The 21,048-nt window shown below is 39.4% G+C and overlaps 3 protein-coding genes across 12 annotated transcripts in view; 2 read left to right on the top strand and 1 right to left on the bottom strand.

The window, feature by feature from the left end:
- The window catches only part of LOC113506311 (kinase D-interacting substrate of 220 kDa B), a 30,749-nt gene extending 24,909 nt beyond the window's left edge, over positions 1-5,840 (top strand). For 5 of the 6 annotated variants that reach the window (XM_026889171.1, XM_026889154.1, XM_026889184.1 and 2 more), the window contains exons 21-26: positions 94-309; positions 799-963; positions 1,176-1,278; positions 1,442-1,539; positions 2,638-2,734; positions 4,421-5,840. In XM_026889171.1, the coding sequence (XP_026744972.1) occupies positions 94-309; positions 799-963; positions 1,176-1,278; positions 1,442-1,539; positions 2,638-2,734; positions 4,421-5,346 (1,605 nt within the window). In that variant the 3' untranslated portion in view covers positions 5,347-5,840. Of the gene's footprint in view, positions 1-93; positions 310-798; positions 964-1,175; positions 1,279-1,441; positions 1,540-1,943; positions 2,007-2,637; positions 2,735-4,420 lie in introns of those variants that run through there. The other variant, XM_026889191.1, reaches the window with a different exon arrangement.
- Positions 5,841-6,998: 1,158 nt separating this feature from the next.
- LOC113501492 (late secretory pathway protein AVL9 homolog) lies at positions 6,999-11,002 on the bottom strand. The gene is made up of 7 exons (XM_026882665.1): positions 10,729-11,002; positions 10,274-10,471; positions 9,574-9,790; positions 8,739-8,928; positions 7,790-8,517; positions 7,532-7,715; positions 6,999-7,350 (listed from the first exon to the last, which is right to left on the bottom strand). Exons 1-7 carry the CDS (start codon positions 10,795-10,797, stop codon positions 6,999-7,001), a joined length of 1,938 nt encoding a protein of 645 aa, XP_026738466.1. The 5' UTR covers positions 10,798-11,002.
- Positions 11,003-11,449: 447 nt separating this feature from the next.
- The window catches only part of LOC113506245 (serine/threonine-protein kinase tousled-like 2), a 33,618-nt gene continuing 24,019 nt past the window's right edge, over positions 11,450-21,048 (top strand). For 2 of the 5 annotated variants that reach the window (XM_026889104.1, XM_026889097.1), the window contains exons 1-2: positions 11,450-11,816; positions 14,298-14,354. In XM_026889104.1, coding sequence (XP_026744905.1) covers positions 14,330-14,354 — 25 coding nt within the window. In that variant the 5' untranslated portion in view covers positions 11,450-11,816; positions 14,298-14,329. Of the gene's footprint in view, positions 11,817-14,297; positions 14,355-19,193; positions 19,842-21,048 lie in introns of those variants that run through there. The other 3 variants (XM_026889126.1, XM_026889090.1, XM_026889101.1) reach the window with 3 other exon arrangements.

Raw genomic sequence — 21,048 nt, 5'->3', positions numbered from 1 at the left:
TTCTTACATTTGGCTAAACATAATAGTGAACTCAATGGCACAAGGTCTCTGACTTGTTTTTCGTGTATTTGATTAGAGGATTTGCACTTACAGCGTTCAGCGACCCCGAACCCAGGCCCGGCAGGCGCAGTTCCTACACAGCAGATGTGGGTGGGCTGGGCCAACCCAACCGGCACCGGCTTCGTTCCGCAGCCCATCTCCACGCAGTTCCCGCAGCCGCAGTACACACAACCACCGCCACAGCAACAACCAAACCAGCAACCCACGCAGAACCCCTACCACATGCTGAGATCTGCCTTCCCTGGACTGGTACGTAACTTAGTTTACATATATTTCGACGACCTCCGTGGTCGAGTGGCGTACGCACCGGTTTCAAGGTGTCGCTAGCTCTGAGGTCCCGGGTTCGATCCCCGGTCGGGTCAATGTAAAAATTCACATTTCTACATTGTCTCGGGTCTGGGTGTTTGTGGTACCTTCGTTGTATCTGAATTCCATAACACAAGTGCTTTAGCAACTTACTTTGGGCTCAGAACAATGTATGTGATGTTGTCCGCATTTATTATTTATTTATTATTATTACCTATATTAAGTACTGATAACTCATGTTTATGTGTCAATTATTTGACGGTGAAAGAAGAAGACTGAAGTGCTGGTCTTCATCGAAAATTTTGTCACAAAATTGACAACAGATGGCGCTGTTGTTTTGACATTATATAAAAGTTTTTCAACGTCAATGATTCTAGAGACACCGGAAAAACAAAACTTTAGTCCAGTATTTAAAATAGTGTATGTCTGCAGACCGACGTATCCAACATCCGCCTATCGACGCTGAGTGTGGAGCGCGTGTGTGGCGTGGTCCGCGAGGCGCTGGGCGCGGGCGCTACGGCCGCGGCCACGGCGCTGGCCACGCACCGCGTGTGCGGGCTCGCGCTCGCCGTGTGCCGCCTGCCCGACCTGCAGCCGGTGAGCCATCATGTACTTAGAGCTACGACCTAGCAATCGAGAATTATTAACGTAGCTTCATGTAAGAGAAGAATATTCACTACACTTTATCAAATATCTACGTCATGTATTAAACCACTACTGGTGTATACCTGTATAACAAACCAGGTTATGGATTGTAAACCATCGTAAACTACTATACTCTTTACTATATTAATTCAAATCTTTATCAGATTCTCGACCTACCGTTCGGAGACTGGGAACTCTTCAAGTTGCTAATCGTAAACCTACGTGAACTTGAAGCTAACATGCCTTCAACTGTACCGGCAGTCGCAGGTAAATATGTAATCTATTTTACCGACAATATCCTTTCAAAAAGTATAATTGCTGTCATTACTGACAAAGTTCAAAATAATATATTTTTTTTTGTAATAATTATACTAAGCATCCTATCGTAATGTATAACTATTTTTTATTTACAACACTCTACTTTCTCCAGTATTAACAGAAAAGGCGCCTGAGGTAGAAATCGATTCGGCCAAGCCGAGACCTGCATTAGAACACCAACGCAGTCGGCCGTCCAATGTTGAGAAACAGGTAAGCAGCGATTTAACAAACCGTTAAGAAAAATATATAAAAGGCTTAAAGAAGAGACAAGTTTCAGTTAGTTCTCCAATCTCGACATTCATGTGTACTTATATCTACATTGCTCTGTGTTAATTAACTCCATACCAGTTAATTTTAGAGCGAACGAGATGCAAGTATACACTTAAATGTGAGAGTTAAAAAATGTATGTAGCTCTCTTCGGTTAGGTTGATCTTTAACGTATTGCCTCTAAATATTAAGGTAAAATCATGCCGAACCGGTGTCAAAACGACAACACCGAATTACGTTGTTCTAACAGATATCGAAAGTATAAAACAATTTAAGACTTTGTTTATACTAAAGATATCGATACTTCGACTACAATATTACAATTAATTTGTCGTGTGTTTTGCAGCCATACGCGGAATATCAGGTGATTATTATAGTAACAAAACACAAGTAGAAATAATAAACGCACGAGTATTGAATAGATTTATATTTTAGTTCAAATTGCACAAATTTATCGTTATGTTTTATGTAAATCCCGAGTAGTTTGTATGTAACTGTTTATTTTATGCTCCCCTGTTCTCTGTCTTAATCACATGTGTTTTATATCTAGGTACAGTAGGTACACCTTGTTTACACGTTTAATAAAGCATAATTTAATGAATGTCTAGTGATTACGTTTATGTAACTACTAATATACAAAAATTACGACGTCTCAATATATCGCACCCTCTACCTATTTTACTTTGCTTAGGGATTCTACGGTCAATGATGTCAAACCCTGCGCACAGACTAATACCTAAGTTCGCCATCTACTGATGAAACAAAAATATCGAATATGACAACCTGTTCAAAACACTGAGCTACTTTTCTACTGTACTGTTGTGCTGTACTGAGAATCTAGTGGAATAGCGATAGAACAGCATGCCAGCTTGTGGTAATGCTGCTAAATAGTTAAAAATAATATATGTTTTTGTTTAATAACGATCAATATCTGAAATCAAATAGTTACAGAGATGGTGATGTATATATCCATACATGGATGATGTCTTAATATAAATTGAAATAATACATGCGACTAACTGTGAGTTCCTTGACTGCAGGTAACTCTGGAGGAGCAGATGATCTGCGGCGCGCTGCAGACTCTAAACGAGGAGGCGCTCGAGGACGTGATGCAGTCGGAGCCCCCCTCGCACCCAGGTGAGCCCCTCCACACCATCCGCGAGAACCCCCGCCCCCCTCCCGCCGCGCCCGACACCCCGCCCGAGCCGCGCGCGGAACACGTCGTCGTCAACCTCGCCGATGATGTCTTCCTCTAAACTGCACCGTCAACATCTACGGTTTCAATCCTTCGCTATGCAACATAGCAGCGTTTGCTTGTAAGCTAACCTGTCACCATCCCTGTGACGAACGTTGACGCTCAATCTTATCATACTATTAAATAAGAGTTGAATTGTGATAATATTAAGTTCTTATTTATTCTCTAGAACGTACTATCGCAGAGGCATTTCAATGTGTTCCAAAAATATAATAATTTATTTGCAATCTTAAGTTTATAACATTATTTGTACTTATTTTGTTCTGGCAAAATACTAAAGCACGATGGACACCTGCTTTTTCGTAATGACTTTGAAGCTTGTTCTGCTTTCTTGCTGTAAAATAAATATGTAATTGTATACTGTACTGCACAATGAATCGTAAAAGACATTTTACTTTGTGATTTTAAGTAATCTTCTCATTTAACTGCCTACTTGCTCATATCTTAATAAGACAAAAACGAAACATGCATATAGCTATTTTAATGCACTTACGAAACATTTATATTTTGTCAAAATTGTATTAGTGAAAGTATTTTAGTTTAGTTTTATATTATTTGATTGTAATCCGCTATCTGTATCCAGCTAGTGGCGCAATTGGAATTATACCATTTGTCAGTGAAACCTAGTTCTATTAATATTTGTGATTGACACATGAGTTCTAGAAGTACAATCAGCCGTAACGTGCTTTTGTCATGTTTGAAACGTTTACTAATATTAACTCATTCCTGTTTGACAAATAGTATAATAAAACAGTACATAAGTCTGCTAGCTGAAGTCAGTTTATATCTAATTTTGCATTCCAATAAATATTGCCTTTTTACTTTAGTTATAGGCCCTTTTGTGTCGTATCAAAAAACGCATATTTTAGAATCAAGTGACGAATTTTTGTTTGATTTTAGAATATGTTAGAATAACATGTGCCATCGATACTTGTTTGTATAGTCTTAACTTAAATTTTAGAAAATTTTTCTTTTCTATAATATTCCTTGTTAAAAATTATACATATGACCATAAACGATAATATTGAATGTGTGAATCTACCGTAAAACAATAATACTCGTTATCTGTTTAGATGATTGTTCATTTTAAATATTCTTTGTAATAGTGATAGGTAGCAATCTTTTAAGATAATTGTTGTATTTTAACATATCCTTAGCCTTAGAGTCTTTAGACAGTTACTGAATAGATAGGCCTTCTTAATTGTTAATTTTATCTGTAAATGTAAGATATTTCGATTGTGATATTAAAATTGGGTCACCAACGGTCCTCTTAGTTGATGTACTTTACACTTATTGTATTATCATTCCTTCATGTTAGGCAAAAGTTTCACTATTTACCGAGTAATAAATATACAACAGTTATAGAACGTAGTTTGATTTCAGTCCTTAGCCAGTTTCTAGGCCCGGCGGCGAGCTGCGCAGCTGCAGGCGGCACACACAGGTACTCCTCCCTCCGCGCCGCTCCGGCGCTTCCTGATCCTTCACTCCTTCTGTTCCGCAGCACGCGCGCACGTTCTGTGTATATATTCAGTCTTCTCCGGCTTGATACACATTAGCGTCTCTTTCAGACGAGGAGAGCACGCTGCAGTTGCGGCTGGCGGGCTCGCTGTGCAGCAGCCCGGCCGGCAGCCCGCGCGCGCTGCGACGCGACCCCTCCATCCTCAAGGGCGGCAGCTTCCGGCGCCGCCCGCCCGGCGACCCGCCCGCCGTCACCTTCAACGTCGAGAACGAGGACGACTCCGATGACGACGGCCAGATTACGTTCAGCGCGCGGCCCAGAGGTGGGGCGCGTGCCCCGCCCGCCCCGCGCTCGCGGCCCTGCTCGCTGCTCGTGCCCGACGACGCGCCTGATGACCCGCCCGGCGCCGCCGCGCTCGCCGCCCGCTCGCGCTCCGTCGAGGACTCCACCAAGACCGGCTCACCCGTCGTGGACCTCAAACTGCGCGGCCTGCGCCGGACCGCCGATATCCTACGAAAGGTTAGCTCCGCAGAGAGGTTAACACGGCTGCGAGATAAAATTATGTCACGGGGAGGCTCACGAGAAAGAAGTCCCGTTCGAGACGAAGCTAGCGACGACGAATCTGCGCCCCTAGTGTCACCGGTGGGCGCACCAATGGCAGTGGCGGCGGCCCCGGCGTCGCCCGGGCCGCCGTCCGAGGCGTCCACCCTGGCGGGCGCGAGCAGCGCGGGCAGTGCCGAGCGCACGCCCACGAGCGCGGAGCTGTCGCCGCGCTCCGACGTGACCGAGCTGGAGTCCCCGCAGTCGGCGGGCGCGGCCTTCGACCTGCTGCCGGGCGACAAGCGCGCGGAGGGCGGGGCGCGCGCGCGCCTGGAGCGGGCGCCCAGCAGCGTGTCGCTGGGCAACATGGTGGAGCCCTACAACATGCGGCTGCTGGCGCGGGGCACGTCGGACGGCGCGCGCTCGCTGTGGCGCCAGGACGCGCTGGACGCGGGCCCGCCCTGGCCCTGGGACGAGCCCGACTCGGCCGTGTGACGAGCTCGTCAGGCACGCTACTCTTATTTTGTTGCTCGCGGCCGAGACTCAATCGAAAGTGTAGCCGCTCGTTGCGTGGCGGCAACGCTTCGATGATGATTAGGGTGTGGTATGTTTTAGTCGAAGACTGCCGAAGCTATATATTTCCAAAAGGAATTTATATTTTTATATAGTCTCGGCGTAATTTTATCGTAGCTAGAAAAAATATCGCCAGAATGGTGAAGAACAAATTCGTGAAAATTTACATAAATACACCTTACCATTTTGACAGCTCCAATAGATGAAACTTTATGACACGAAAACATATTTTAGTTTGACAGATTGCATTTAAATGTAATGATTGACCCAGTATTGTGATAATTATATCCTTAAGTATATCTTTTATTTGTTCCCAATGAACAATCTGTAGTTATGGTTTTTATAACATACTGCATCACTTTTTTGTGTTAACCACGACTGTAGAACGTTAAATAAAACTTAAATCCACCATTAAACTTATTGACCTTTTAAACTTTTCATAAGTGCCAAACAAAAAGAAACATGTGCCTGTCACTTTTATAATACTTTATTTGTTTACAATATCAGATATTGGCAAGTAATCACATCATAAAAATTTTAGTCGTATTTCATTGTTGCTCCCTTACATTTGCATCAAAAATTTAATTTTATATAACATAGAGAGCATTTTCTGTTAAATTGAAAATTCAAAAACGCTTGATATTCTACTTATTTATTGTGAACATTAAACCTACGTAAATAATGTTCTAACACAGTTCAATAACTATTTACGCACACTGAACAAAATATAATGCTATTCAGAATTTTAACAACAAACTAAGATTTTGAGATCACAAACTAGGTGTACGATCCAGCATCAACTAGTATCTACAGTTGCCAACCAGGACATATATACTACAGGTTCCAATGGAAGAGCGGGTTACAAATAAGGTTTATATAGGCGTTAGTTCCAAATACAAGTAGCCTCAGTAACATAAGCACATTATCATAATGCTGAAGACACTGGTCAACATGTATTGTATCTTTATATCTTAACAATATAATATATGAAAATTGCTTAGAGTGAGACGCTCTTCGCACAAACATATACAAATTACATCTAAAATACTAATTCGAATTAAGTAGGAATGATTGAGATTAAAATAAGAGCACCAATAAATTAAAAAAATATTATTATACAACAGAATTGGAATTGGTGATTGGTTTTATTGAATATTTACAATTCATCTATCGAAGTAAATAATAAAAAGGTTTTTTTCCAACATTTTCGTTGTAGACATATTATTATCATTGTTTTCATTACAAAATTGCAAGTCACTACTGATAGCTGTTACTGTGAAGCTGTGTAAACAACACAATTTGTTTTCTTACAATACAATATACAGAAGCAACTTTGTGCTATAATTATATGAAATATAAATATACGAAATCACAAATCGTACGCATATAAATTATATTATAATCTCAAATTATGTATAAATTATTGTGTTGCTATGAAGAAGGGAGTATTTACATTACAAGTTTTATGATTACAGTCATTCTCGTGAATCTATCGTAAAAAAGTACTATGGAGTCGACTACAAATATTCAATAGCATTAAATAACAAGATGGTATATATTATCACACTCGATGACTAAATAACCTGTATCTTATTGAGATTGATGGTGTTATCCTCGATGGTCTTGTCGGGCGGGTCGGGGTGCGGCGTCTTCGGCGCGACCGGAGCGAGCGGCACGTGCGGCGCGGGCGGCGTGTGCGGCGCGGGCGGGGAGTGCGGCGCGGCCGGGTCGGCGGGGCGCGGGGCGCGCGGGTCGTCCGCCTGCAGGTCGTCCGGGGGCGCGGTGAGGGCGCCCCACCAGCCCGCCAGCGCGCCCCGCGCCGTGGCCAGCGCGCCGCCCACCGCGCGCGACGTGCTGGCCACGGCCCGCCCCGTGCTGGCCACCGCCGCAGACACCTTGCGCCCGCCTTCCGTTGCCGACATCGTGCTGATCAATAAAGAAAGAAAGAATAAGATCAATAACACACATATTACTTAAAATACTTCAGTAAAACGATTTATATAAGTTATCAAACCAGCACAGCTTTTTTACACCGACTAGTTTACAGACTGGTAGAAGTCATGACTCCTATAAACTCAATAAATTCGTAAGATCAACGTATACTTACTGTGCAAACTTTAGTTTCATGTCTGCAACAGACAGTTGTCCAGAAAACGGGTGCATAGGTAACAGGTTTATAAAAGATTCTACTTCTCCATTATTTGTAGTCTGCAACCATTGTTGGTATGCAGGCGTTGATTTAAATGCTGCCATAAACTGAGAATTGTACGAGTCTATCTCTCGACTTCCTTCTACGAAAAAAAAATAGACTTTAGCCACAAGCCTTACACAAAAAAAAATACAAGACTAAGCAACATATAATTACCAGGTAACAAAGAAGTCCTTAAAAGATAAATTAAGTAACTTGCAAACTGTTCTCTAATCCACGTATCGCCCTGAGACGGACCGTACCGCACGACGTGATCAGCAAACCGAAGATCTTCCGTACCGAGCGTCAGCTGTCTGCGTAGCATCATGTCAGCAGTCTCTATCCTCATCTCATTCAACTCCACCAAAACATCGAACAGTTGCCTTTTCTGTTTAAACAGTACATTGGATGCACCAACTACAAACCCCTGCACTGCAGGGTCTGACAATAAATCAAGATACTGCAGCGATAGATAAGGTAAACAAAGGTAACCATCTTCAAACAATGGGAGGGGAAATCCACATTCGGCCTGATCGATCTGGCCGGTGAGATTATGAAGGCCATCGACACTCATGTCTCTGGCCATAGTAGGGCTTTGTTGTGCTTCCGTCAGATTTTTCTGCGGTTTATATTTTTCCCCGATACTATGACATTTTTCTCTAGTCCCAGATAAATCCGTCCTGTCAACCACGTCGCTGAGCAGAGTCTCGTCAAAACTCTGGCGGCTGACACGATCTTTCTCATCCAACAAATTGCCACTTTCTTTCGGGGATAACTCTTCTTCTTGGCTGGTGCCATTATGTAGAGCACACAGAGGATCTTGTGCTATTTCGACTGAACAATCAGGCTCTTGGATTTTGTTATCAGTGACAGTGACAGGAATAGGAGATAACGGTCTCAAAAGACTGCAAAATAAAAACTTACATAAACACATTGCTTTCATCAGTTTCAGAGTCATAATTTCCATTAAAGGTTTCTTAACTTGATCAAAAATAAACTTAATTTATAATTTTCTAGTAAATGCTTTTATTATATTATTACATTGTTCTTTGCCAGAAGGCAATTACTACATGAAATTGGTATTCCAATTTAACCTTGTATTTACATAACTTCTGCGTCTACTTACACAACATTAGCCGCACGGGTCAGGCCATCTTCCAAACACAGAGGCAACAGCGACACAAGTGTTAACAACGCGGTAGACAGAGGTCCCGCCGGCGCACCGTAAATTAATACTTTACGCCTCAACAACAGCAGTTTAAATAATAATAAAGCTTTGTGCCTCCAATTCTCTACTAGTTTCTGGACTGATAATCCTGCAATCAAATGTATATCAATTAGTTAAAAAAAGAAAACATCACTACCCTTAAATCAATTGACTCAAACATTTGAAACAGATTATTGAGTTGCTTGTTCAAGGTTAGTTTTGCAGCAATGCAGACTACATTTAGAATTTCCAACTTTGCAAAGCAATTAAGTCTCATGTGAGCTCATTGACTATTCAGTGTGCTACTTAGTCCAATATGGTCAAGTTCAATGACTCAATGACTACAGCAGTGCTTGGACTTACAGAAGTACTGTTTCTTTGTCAAATATGAAATTATGTTTTTATAGCTTGTTGAAACATTTGACCTATGCAGGTGTCAGTTGTTACCCCAAAATCAAGCTGATTATGTTTTTAATCTCCTCTCTATTTAATCCCCCTATCACAAAAATACATTGCAAATATTGTATATTGCAAATGGAAATTGGATTTAAATATGAAGGGGCAAAATATAAATCAAGTTAAGAATAACTTGTTTGAGTAACAAATCATAAAGATACTTTGATAATAACTACTAACTTCAGTTCATGAACAATACAAGTGAATGCAGTCATAGTATTGTTCATGAATCATGGTTAGAACAATAAACAGTAAGTTATTTTCTGTTTTAAACCATATTGTATAATCAAAAATTTACCTTCAACTATTTGATCTATCTGCACTGGGCAACTATTTAAATGATTATAAGCGTCTTCAAGCAATTTTGTTTGTGAGAAATCTCCCTGTAGGAACCAGGCTCGTACTACCAACTCTAGTTTGACTGCCAACCGCCCAAACAGTGGTGCTCGGCACACAACACATACACTCTTTTGGACTGAGCTGCGAGTCATGTCCTCAGTCTTTTGAACCACTTGCTGCATGAAAAATAACATATTACACAAAGTTAAATTAGACCAAGCGCGGATCCACTATTGTGGGCACGATGGGCATGCCCACAACCCTCATAAAATTTTAACGTCACACTTCCACAGTCAGTAGTAATTTATTTTATTATCATCTCCTCTGTAAGAATGCACTATATCGATCACAAGCGAGTTAAAACTCTGACTCGTATTTGACCAATATTCGGGTGGCTGTGACCACAACCTTTTTTGAGGGCTGGATCCGCGCCTGAATAAGGCCAAACTATATTCAGCTCTGTTTCTACTTTGTTTTGATATAATACTATAACTTGAGTAAGGCGACACGGAATCCTTTCTTGGTCATTTATTACTTAAATAAACAAAGAACTTTTATAAAATTCACCTCACGAAATTAAGCCAAGTGTTTAAAAAGACATCTAACTATTTATAAAACAAGATACAAAATAGTCCATTTCATTAGTTGAAAGGTCTTACCTCCACTGGAATTTGCCTGAAACATGACACACCATACACAGTGTGAGCTGGTTCAGTAAGTCCAGGTAAATTGAAGAATATAGTGTCCGACAGGTAGTTGTGAGAGCCATCTGGTAAAGCTAAAGCTGGCAAGTGTCGCCAAGCTGCTGGTAGCTCTGATGGGTTGCCAGGGACTAGTTCTGGATAACAGTGTTCTACCTACAATATAATTAACATCGTCAATCCATTGTTGGACCTCACATTTTTATACCAGCTTTCATACAAAGCAAATAGCGGAGGTCCGGTTTTCATAACATAAATAGCAAGTTATGCATGAAAGACAGAATTATTTAACTGAGAACACAGTTATTATTATCAACTCTCAAGTAATACAGTAAATGCAATAAAAGCCTCCTCCGTCATCTCTTTTTTCAGAAATATATTATCGATTGATGAAAGTAATGACGCCTACATACCTGACACCCTTTCTTGTGGTGGAATCCCACCACAATGATGTTGAGCACTGGTTCGTTAATAACAGACATGGTAATTCTATTTAAACATTTCAATTCGGATTTTATGCCACTTGATTTAGTTTTCCTATTTGCGATTTACATTACGTATTCGCTGTATTAGGCACCCCCTAGATTTGACATTTGACTTTCATGACGTTTAGTTTTGACTCCTTTGACGTTGTTTTTTTTCATGTCCTGGCCTTAAGCTTCATAGTCTGTTTTAGTACTGTGTTACCAGTTCTCCATTTTCACCACTTCCCAAAGACAAGTTGTATCCCCAGTTGGCATTCCTGTAAAAGAAAATTGTTTTAACTTTGTGCTTGATGACTTGTTACTATAACTTATTAACTATAGACAGATCTTAAAAGTCAAGAATCAAAAATAAAACAAATTATAGCAATCAAAATTGAAATAGTCAAATGGCTACATGTTGCAAATAGTATGTTTTACTAATACGACTGCAAAACAAAAATCAAGATATTTTTTAAGTTTCAATCCATGAAGACCGTAAATCACATTGAATTGAATTCAGGAAATACGTTCTTAAATGAGTGCTAAATTTTTACTTGCACTAAAATTGTTTTGAATTGATCAAAACCGAAAATGGTAACACGTGGCTGTATGTTAGATGCTTAAGCTTACAAAGGAGATTTTATGGTCTCAAAACAAAAAAAAAAGGAAAACATTATGGTTGCGAATTTGAAGAAAAAATTTACATAAATATCCATAACTACAAAGTTTATTTTTAACCACAAAGTGTGATTTATCAATTCATCGTTTGATGAATTCAGTTTGTGAGTGATTGTTCTAAATCTTTAATGTGTAACAATTAACACTGAACCAGTGAATAAACTGTAACATTTGTAATTTTTAGAATATTTGAGTTTAAATTCGTCGCCATTTTCATACTTGGTGCTGTGAAACTTTTGGATTTGTTATAACTTTAGTATTGCGTGATTGATAGTGCTCATAATAATACCTAGCGGCTGGATTTTATGTGAATTTTTTACAGTTATTGTAACATGGTTGGACATTGCTTCGCATCTAAGGTTAGTTTAATTTTTCTATTTACACTTAAAATTATCGAAATGTTACTGAAATGAAGTAAATAATGAAATCTTGACTTGATTTATGGTGTCTAGGAACGTAATGGCTTAACTTTTAATGTAATATGAACATTTATAACTTTGACCTAGTACCTGACCTGTTACATTTTAAACTACCTGTACAATCTCATCATTGTATTTTATTACGACCGCTGTATTCGATTTACACAAAATATTCACATTCTGTAAAACCTGTGTGTACGTAATGATTTAAATTACAATTTTGTACAACATGTATAAAAAAATATCTACTTAATCCATGGTTAGGTTTGAGAGTAACTACAAAATAAAATGTGTTTAAGAAAAATTAATGTCACAATTTACTGTATGAAATTTATATCATGATATGAAAAGGGTATAAAACAATATACCCTATGTGGTCATATAACAGTATTAGTGGCCTATTATAAGATAATAATATAATCATTTTACATTCTTTGATAAGTAACATGGAATGACATCATACACTCCTGCTGTAAATGTGTTCCTAATTGAAATTTATACACAGCTAACTGATACACAAATATATTATATATAATCTAAAATATAACATGAACATCATCTGAAGTAAATTCATTAGCTAATTATAGATACACATAGCTAACTCTTGACATAATATACTTATTTTTAGCTCATGAATGTCTACCTTGCATCTACTACATTTATTACTATCTTATTGGTGTATGTAAGTACTTAATTGAGAGTCAGCAAAATTGTTGGTCCGTTACTTAAAGTTCACCTGAGAGGCGGAGGTGGAACAAACTGTAATAGCCATGTTTATATTCTAACTAACTGATATAAATGTTATCATAGTCATGTGACCTAGCTTTTTACCTAACTACAAGACTAAGGATAAATATTATGTTTTCCATAAGAGTCACAAGTTCTAGCTGTTCTTGCCAGTCCCAAGGTATTAGCAAGATGTCCCAGTTTACAATATAATTAATAATAATTAATGCAGATGCAACATTCACAAAGCACATCTGCCCATACAACCTAAATGAAAAACAGTATGCCAAGTCGTATTTTTATACTCGATTTTATTGTTTGAAATTGGTAAAAACCGGTTTAATTACGTCATTAGCAAACATAATAATCATATAGCAACAACTTGAATACCCTAATGGTCTGAAAACGAATGTCGCGCGATCGTGACCGTATCTCCACAAGTCTCGTCGAACATCTCCATATTATGGATTAGTCAGTGTGAATTCAGCTGCAGAAATAACGTGCTACCTACATCAACACACGTGTCCAGTCCTTGTTAAGTCATAAACAACTAACAGGTACCAGTGATACAAATTTTGTTAAGGTAACCGAAAATATCATCCTTTTGTGAACCATTTCTACGCAGTTATCACGCTCAGGAGCAACTTCCCTATTGGCCTTCATTGATTTGTGTCAACAAGGAAGTTCTTTTCTTTTGTACATGATTGTGGTCATTCGAGTTTTTGAATAGTTTTAAATAGATTAGAATCATTTTATAAACGTATCTACGAACTAAGCTCTTTTATTATTATTACTTAGGGCGGAGCTACCAATCCCCCCAATTCTTTGATCCCTTTTGCACCTGGTACTTTCATAATCCAAATGTTACATGTACTTATACTCAAAACATCAAAACTAGAATTGCGTTCCAATAACGGACCTACCAGTGCACATAATACGTATTCAAAAATTCACATGCGTGTTGACATTTCAATAATTCTGAAAGGGAGCAGAGATCGACATCGTTTTTACTTTGAAGCTATCTTTGTCTCTGGATTTGGAAGTCTACTGTTTGACCTTCAAAACATTCCGAATGAGTGTGTCCGGCGTTTTGTTAGTGAAGTGTGCACACGTTTCGCTCGTGTTCCATACCTGCGCTATTCCGTTATTCCCAGAGGACAGCATTATATTCGCTGCTCTTTATGCTCCTTTTATACGCCTCTGCTTACAGATTAGTAAGAGAGAGAGGTGCGATTTGTTCGAATTATACATTCGTAAAGTAAATGGTGGCTGTGCACGATCATGTGGTATGCAGTAGATATAAACAGTATGAGTTAACAGTCGCTTAACACACCGCATATAATTTCACATTAAGAGAAAAAGACAACTACAGTGACACCTGAGGTATAAACAAAATGGAATTTTACAGTGTCGTATGGTAAACGCGTATAAAGCGAGCGTGACGCATCTTCTATACACATAGATTATGTAGCCACGTTTATATTGTGTTTACTACACCAATCGCATTCAGGTTCTGGCCGAAGTTTAAATTACTTATCACTAAATTATCAAGTTTTTGAGGCTCATTTTGTTCGTTCGTTTATACTGGTTATATTGTTTTCATTTAATTAAACGTCTTTATTGAACAGGTGTAACCGTGCAATAAAACCCGTTTTTGATGAAAATAACGTTCACTCTCTGTTTATTTGTTTGCAGGAATCGAAGGAGTGCTCTTTAGAACCGCAGGCATGACGGAAAAGGTCTTGCACCCAAGTGAGTTTACACTTATTTTCTTAATTAATTTGAGAGACATCATGATACGTACCTTTTTACTATAATAAAATTAATATCTATGAAAAACGTCATTTAATCGACATTATATAGAAAAGTAAAAAAAAAATGCGTATTTTACACAGCTCAAGGCTAGGTATTAAATGTATTTGTACCTATACATCTGGATACTTTTGTGTAAAGTTGGTACAAGGGTCACGTGATGGTGACGTCATAGACGAGCAGTCACCAGATCAATAAGGACTCGAGGTCATTCCAGTCTGGCCGACGAATACGCCACCGCGCCTTTTACAGATACGGCTTGCGGCAGATTCAATATGTTACCTCTCACCTCCATACATACTTAACGTACAGCAGAACCCGCCCCACGGTATCAAAATGCCTTTCCGAATCTCTTAATTCTTGTAGCACGTGAAATTAAATTCATGTGGCCAATAGATTCCGATGCGACCTTATTAAAACAATGTTACAATTTTCTACTCAACTCTCAAATATTATTAGGGCTCACTGTTTCTAAAAAGATTCTTAAAATTATGTCCATTTATGACCCGTAAGGACAGCTAAGCTTCGAACTAGCCAACTAAATGGGCTTAACGCGATCATGAGATGTCATTCACCTTTACAACATAGAAACCGCGCACTAAGATGTCAAATGCGACCCCCGGGCCTTTTACTACGTCAAAAACTTTCTCGGCGAAAACAATCCATAAAATTAAATTTAACATTTAACATTACTTAAATTAACCGTTTTTTATGTTTTTGGATTAACCTCCCACTTATCTACATTTTTAGTAATATTTTAATTACCAGCAATGAGTAGGTACTTATTTCTTTTATCAAGTCTTCATAATGTATGCACGTGTGCAAATAAACATGAGTTTTTCTTTGCACACATGAAAGGTCATCATTTCAAGGTTGACTATAAAACGATTGGAATCAGAAAATAAGTATAATGTATAGGCACGATGTGTCTCTTGGTGAGATCTGTCTGTGCGGCAGTTACGTGGTAAGAGGGTAAGGGGCGGGGGAGTGCGGCGCGAGGTGCATGTGCCTTGCATCGGTTGACGCATCGCGGTTGAATCCCCACATAGGACGCGAGGAAGTATGTAAAAAGGTGTATATAAGACGTGGATCGATGCCGGAGCCGACACCCACCTCCTACTGCACATACTGATGATAAAACTAATGACGCAGTCTTTAGAACGCGCCGGTCAAAATAGAAACCTTTTACGAGTAATCAATTACAAACGGAAAGCTTGATATTATGTAGCCAAAATATTTTTATGCAAGTAAATACTCAACAATGCGAAGATAACTTTTAAGAAGAACATGAAAAATCTTTAACACTCGAGCCACCGCACATGCGCGCTTCAGTGACCTTGACGATTTGTGACGAAGTAGGTAGATGTTAACCTAAACCCATAATTCATTTTCATTTCATTTTACGGCCAAAACCGAAGTTTTTTTGTGTTGCTATAAATAACTGTCCATCAAGTAACTTTACCTTAAAAACCGCTAATCGTACATAAACTCATTAATTAGTCAAATTCGAAACTACCTCAATACTTCGCGCCTCAAAGGAATTACGATCCAAATTAAAAATATGATGTGTACCTGACGAAGTCTGGCTAGGTATTTGTTTAGTTTCCGTAATGGTGGCCAGTTCAAAATTAACCAATTGCTTCTGCGTTTGTGCGTTGTTGCCACGTTTACCTTAGCGCGTTTACGATTAATTCGCGCTGTGAATGTGGCGCTGCGTTGCACTAGCCAGCCAAACCTATTCACAATCCATTCTAATTTAAATCTCATGTTAACTCGCTCACGCCTACTCTATACGTAACGTATGAAAAGGACAGACTGGACTTTTGACGACCGACACTCAATGGAATTAATGTTTTTGCACATCATTGCGCTTACGTTCCTACCCACTTGTCATGGATAGCAATAGCAGTGATAATTCTAACACTGTCGATCTATTGTTTTAATTTGACTTAAAAACATTGTCAAAATAATGGTTGTGCCATTCCAGTTGTGGAGATAGGGAGCACCTCTGCCTTCATAAATTTGTGTGACGTGTCTTAAACTTGGCATATGTATGACGATTGTTTTTAGTACTGAGTTGAACTTAAGCATTACTATAAAGTGGTAAGTCATAATAGGGCCACTGAACTGGGCGCTGCTATACGAGTGAAACCCGGTCCGCATGAGGTCAACGAACTGTTCATTTCGCTGCATCCGTTGCAAATACTGCGCGGCGGCGCATCGATGCCGCCACCAATTCTGTCGACTGAATACACCACTTTTTCATTTAGCTAAGTAAAAAGTGGTCTGGATTTTAAAGAAACTACTACTGAGGTTGACTTGCCAATAGAAAGTTGCACGCGTTTTATAACCACTGCGTTCTGTTGTTATGATGACTGTTGTTATTTCTAACAAATATAAATTACGACGCGAAAAACTATAACTTGTTCTCATTTTCTACTTACACAAGTATTTAATGAGGTACTTATAGTTTGAATTTTAATTACCACAAGCTTGTGAATAGCAATGTTTACAGCTGATAGCAGCTGGACGTATAAAATTTGTCTGCCTTATCTCACTGTATTTGTACATTTAATTATATTAACTTAAATACACAATATACGTAGACTAAAACAATTATTACTGTACCTGTATGTATGTTGTGTTGTTATAAGTTTTGATTTTAAATATTACATGAAGGTATTTATGGTTTAAAAAATTATACACTTTCACTTTAAAGTTGATGATTTCGCTTCATTCAAGACATCACAAAAATTAGTTATAGTATGTTTTATTATGATTCAATTTGTCAATTCCTTGGATTAAAATTAGACTTCTCTACAGTCTGTTGCCCATCAGCTTTTTCTGTAATGCCAAATTGCCAACCCAAAAACCGGTCCACATTTTTTTTTTCAGAATAGCGATGTAGTTTTAACCTTAAAGAGTTTCTGCGGTCTGCAGACCCATAAAAGTAAGGACCAATAAAGTTTGCGATACTTTTGATTTATTGGTGTCGGATAAGCAATAAAAACGTACACATGAGACACACAACTGTGTTTGATGATACTTAAATTTAATAATTATGCTTTATTGCCTGTTAAGTGAATTATTCTACCATTTTCTTCCATGTAATTTTAAAACTGAATGCGGCCTTCCGTCTGGCGTTGATGTAAGACGGGCAAATGGCAACCGTGTCGGGGCGGGTCGGGTAGCGCGACTTCGGTAATGGGCTACGTACGCGTCGCCTTTCGCCCACGGGAACTGGTTTCACGCAGCGCTTGACAACTTGTCGACTCTGATTCAACATTATTTCATTACCAACGATACTTGATACCTTCTCTCTGTCATTGATTTGTCATTACGTGGCTCTAAATAATACAAAACAAAATCAGTTTTGTACGTCACATTGTGACGATTCTAATATTAGACGGGGAGGAAAAAATATTTAGTGTCGACATAGGCGGAAGGGAGGACTGGGTGTTTAGGGGGCGCCCGTTGTGGGAGGGATTTATATGTATAGTGACGCGATCACGTGTACATTTTGCAGCTTGTTGTATTGATCGTCGTCTTTTTCTTGTTGTTAAATAATAGGATTAAGCTGCGCAGGTAAATTTTGCAAAAAGTAACATGATTTGTTGTCAGGGAGTATTCCTTGTATAGCAGATCTTCGACTCATAAAGAACAAAAGAAAAAGATTTTCATGTAACAAGAATTAATTAGGAGTCTAGATGTAAGTAAACACTTGTGTAGGTGTAATGGACTAGTAGACAGCAGGCAGGGAAGTGTAGATCTATGTATAAGTATTCGAGTTGAACGAGATACGAGATTTGTATGTGCACACTCTATTTCGGTGTTTGTGGCGCACTCGGCGGCTAATCGGCGCGTCACGTGACGAGCGCCGGAAGGACGGGGGGTGCGGGCTGGCACCGCGGGCCGCGGGCAGGGCGTCGGAATGCAGTCACCACCGCTCGATGCACACCCAGCATAGCTGCTCGATTGATCGTCAACTCAAGCTCTTGCTCTACTTTACACTCACGCACAACGTACTCGACAATTTTAATCATGACTACTTAAGCTGACATATTTTCTGAAATTACATAAACTAACTCGCTCCATAATGAGGCAAATCACCCCGGTGGATATTTATTCAACTTGAAATGGCTCCCCATAACAGCTAGAATCAGTACACCTGTTAAAAAACGAGCGAATTGTAAAAATCGTGCAGGAAGAATACGTAATTCCTACGTAGGAAACAAAATTATGAAGGTGAAGTAAATGACACTGATTTATTATCAAATTAAATATACACGTTAATGTGAGCTTCATATAAAATTATCATGATAGATTTATGACTGTAGACAATTACCTATAGGTGCCTGCCTACATATTTATTTTCTTCGTTTCGAAATCAATTATTGTTATGATAGAAATACAATGAAGTATTTACTTTCATAATGTCATCAGTCATCATGCTAATCATAGTGGCATCAATAATGGGTGGAAACCAAAACAAGTTACGTTTTTCTATCCACAGACACGTCGCTGAAAAGCTACTATTGTTTACCTTTTAGAAATAAGAACATCAGTAATTTTAGAACAGGCTTAAAAAATGGCTGTTACGATATAAAATAGATAAATTACGTGTAATATAGATAGGCCCGCAAGTATTGAATTACTATTCTAGTCTTTCAATGGGAACTTGACCTGCGCACGGGTGTGTTTTGCTATGCTAGTTATCCAAGAACCTTCGTAATAGATTTGTTACAGCGTGGTTTCTAGATTAGAGATATTGAATATCAGTGAGTTAAATTAGTAAATATTGTATTTGATCTCGTTCGAGTTAGGACGAAATAGTGTAGTACAAAGCAGTAATTGCAGCGTGCGGATTGCAGGCGATCGCCCCTCGCCCCGCCGCCCCGGCCCGCGCTCGAGCACCGTAAGTAAACAGTCTGGTGTTTATCCGCGTCTCGCTCGCACCGACCGCGTCGCGTCGCGCCACTGAGGTGCACTCGCTGTTCCTATTATTTTCGTGACGGGTATTGCGCCGAAGCCGATTCCCGCATCCTCGCCCCCGAGACGCGAGGTCCGGTCTCGCGGCGGAGGCGGCGGCGACGGCCGTTCGCATCGCGCGCCAGTCCGCGCTCGAGGCCGACTGTCGCATTGGTCCGTGCCTACGAAACGTTTGGTGTTTGTAGTCGATGTGTTGAAATTGAAAATGCGGCACGTTCTGAGTGCGTATCACGGTGGGTGAAGAGCGCCCGACCGCGGTTTGAATTTCATCGGAAACGTGACGTGTTGGTGACAGTGAGTGGATTGTGTATTGGCGTGCCGATGATACACGTGAATGTGGATGGAGTTCGGAGCGGTGTTGGAAGATGCATTTCAAAGAGTCGTTCGCGATGAGCGATCGACCGACAGAGCGTGGCCGGCGCAACTCCCGCTGCAAGGGTGGGTGTCTGCATGCTATGACGGCTGCGAGCCGTCTGCGCTCGGTCGCTCGTGCTCCACAACACACCATCCTATTATACTCAACGTCTTTACATCTGTCTGCTTACAAGCCACACTGCGCGCTCTACACATTTATGTCACTCTCTGTTACCCACTTATCAGTCACAGGACTCTTCTTGTGTAGTATTCTTAAAAGTTATTTTGGTACAACTACTGTATTCCCGTGTGCCGAGACACATTTCTTAACTACAAACTATTGCTGATTATTTTCGCGTAGCAAGCTTCCAACTGCGATAGGCGGCTCTATCTAAATTTTACTTTATTTATATTTTAATTTTTTGTTATAAATTGACACTGAACTCTTAATTCAAGCAGTTTCAGTTATTGCTTGACTTCACTGTTGACATAAATAAGCGATCAGCTGTAGCGTCTCTGTGAATTCCAGTGCATTTGACACACTCTCTAATTTTCTATTAATACTCAAAATTGATGTTCACATTTCCGCGTTGTTTAATATGTATTATAAGTGTCTAATATAACATTAGAAACTTATAATACAGTTGTAAAAAGTATCAATTGATTTTAAAAGACTGATGAAACGTTATCAATACAAAAAAATATTGCAATTTGTTGTAGCGCAAGACGTTTGCATAACAGTGGATGAGTGGATTAAAACAGTTTCTACTTATTAATAGACTTTACGATTCAGTCGACGTACGGCTAATAGCTGTACTCTTGGCTTTCTGGGCTAAAGGTCGCGTGTTTGTTTACGTTACCAGGAAAAAAATGAAATCTTAATTATTACTATAATGTTAGTGTAATCCAAGCAATTACTATAAAGGAATACCGTACAGTCCTTCAGTTTTAGTGGGGGTAAAATATAAGGCCAAAAAAAAATTGAACACAACCTGTGGCTGCCTTGCACCCACTACAGTATCATTTAATATCACATCAAGATAGGTAACACGTTTATCTGATGGTATCAAGTGTCATTTATGTAATTCTTTTTGAGATAATAACAGGCAAGGCTGTTTCTATGATTTACACGAAGTTCTAAGCTCATAAAAAGTTATGAATGAGGCTTATAATGTAATGAGGTTTTATCACATTTGAAAGTCATACCAGCACTCAATTAAATGTAGTATTTATGAAAATTAACGTTTGAAACTTTGTAACATAGTTTTCATTGAATGAATGAAGGAAACAC

The sequence above is a fragment of the Trichoplusia ni genome, chromosome 2 (assembly GCF_003590095.1).
Source record: "Trichoplusia ni isolate ovarian cell line Hi5 chromosome 2, tn1, whole genome shotgun sequence".
NCBI lineage: Eukaryota > Metazoa > Arthropoda > Insecta > Lepidoptera > Noctuidae > Trichoplusia > Trichoplusia ni.
This window is presented reverse-complemented; position numbering and strand designations above follow the sequence as displayed.

What these genes read in the sequence shown, in the direction of transcription:
- LOC113501492 (XM_026882665.1), bottom strand. Translation starts at nt 10,797, where the DNA reads ATGTCTGTTATTAACGAACCAGTGCTCAACATCATTGTGGTGGGATTC. An exon ending in ACCACAAGAAAGGGTGTCAG is followed by an intron (nt 10,472 to 10,728) that starts GTATGTAGGCGT and finishes ATTATATTGTAG; the next exon opens with GTAGAACACTGTTATCCAGA. An exon ending in GATAGATCAAATAGTTGAAG is followed by an intron (nt 8,929 to 9,573) that starts GTAAATTTTTGA and finishes ATTTGATTGCAG; the next exon opens with GATTATCAGTCCAGAAACTA.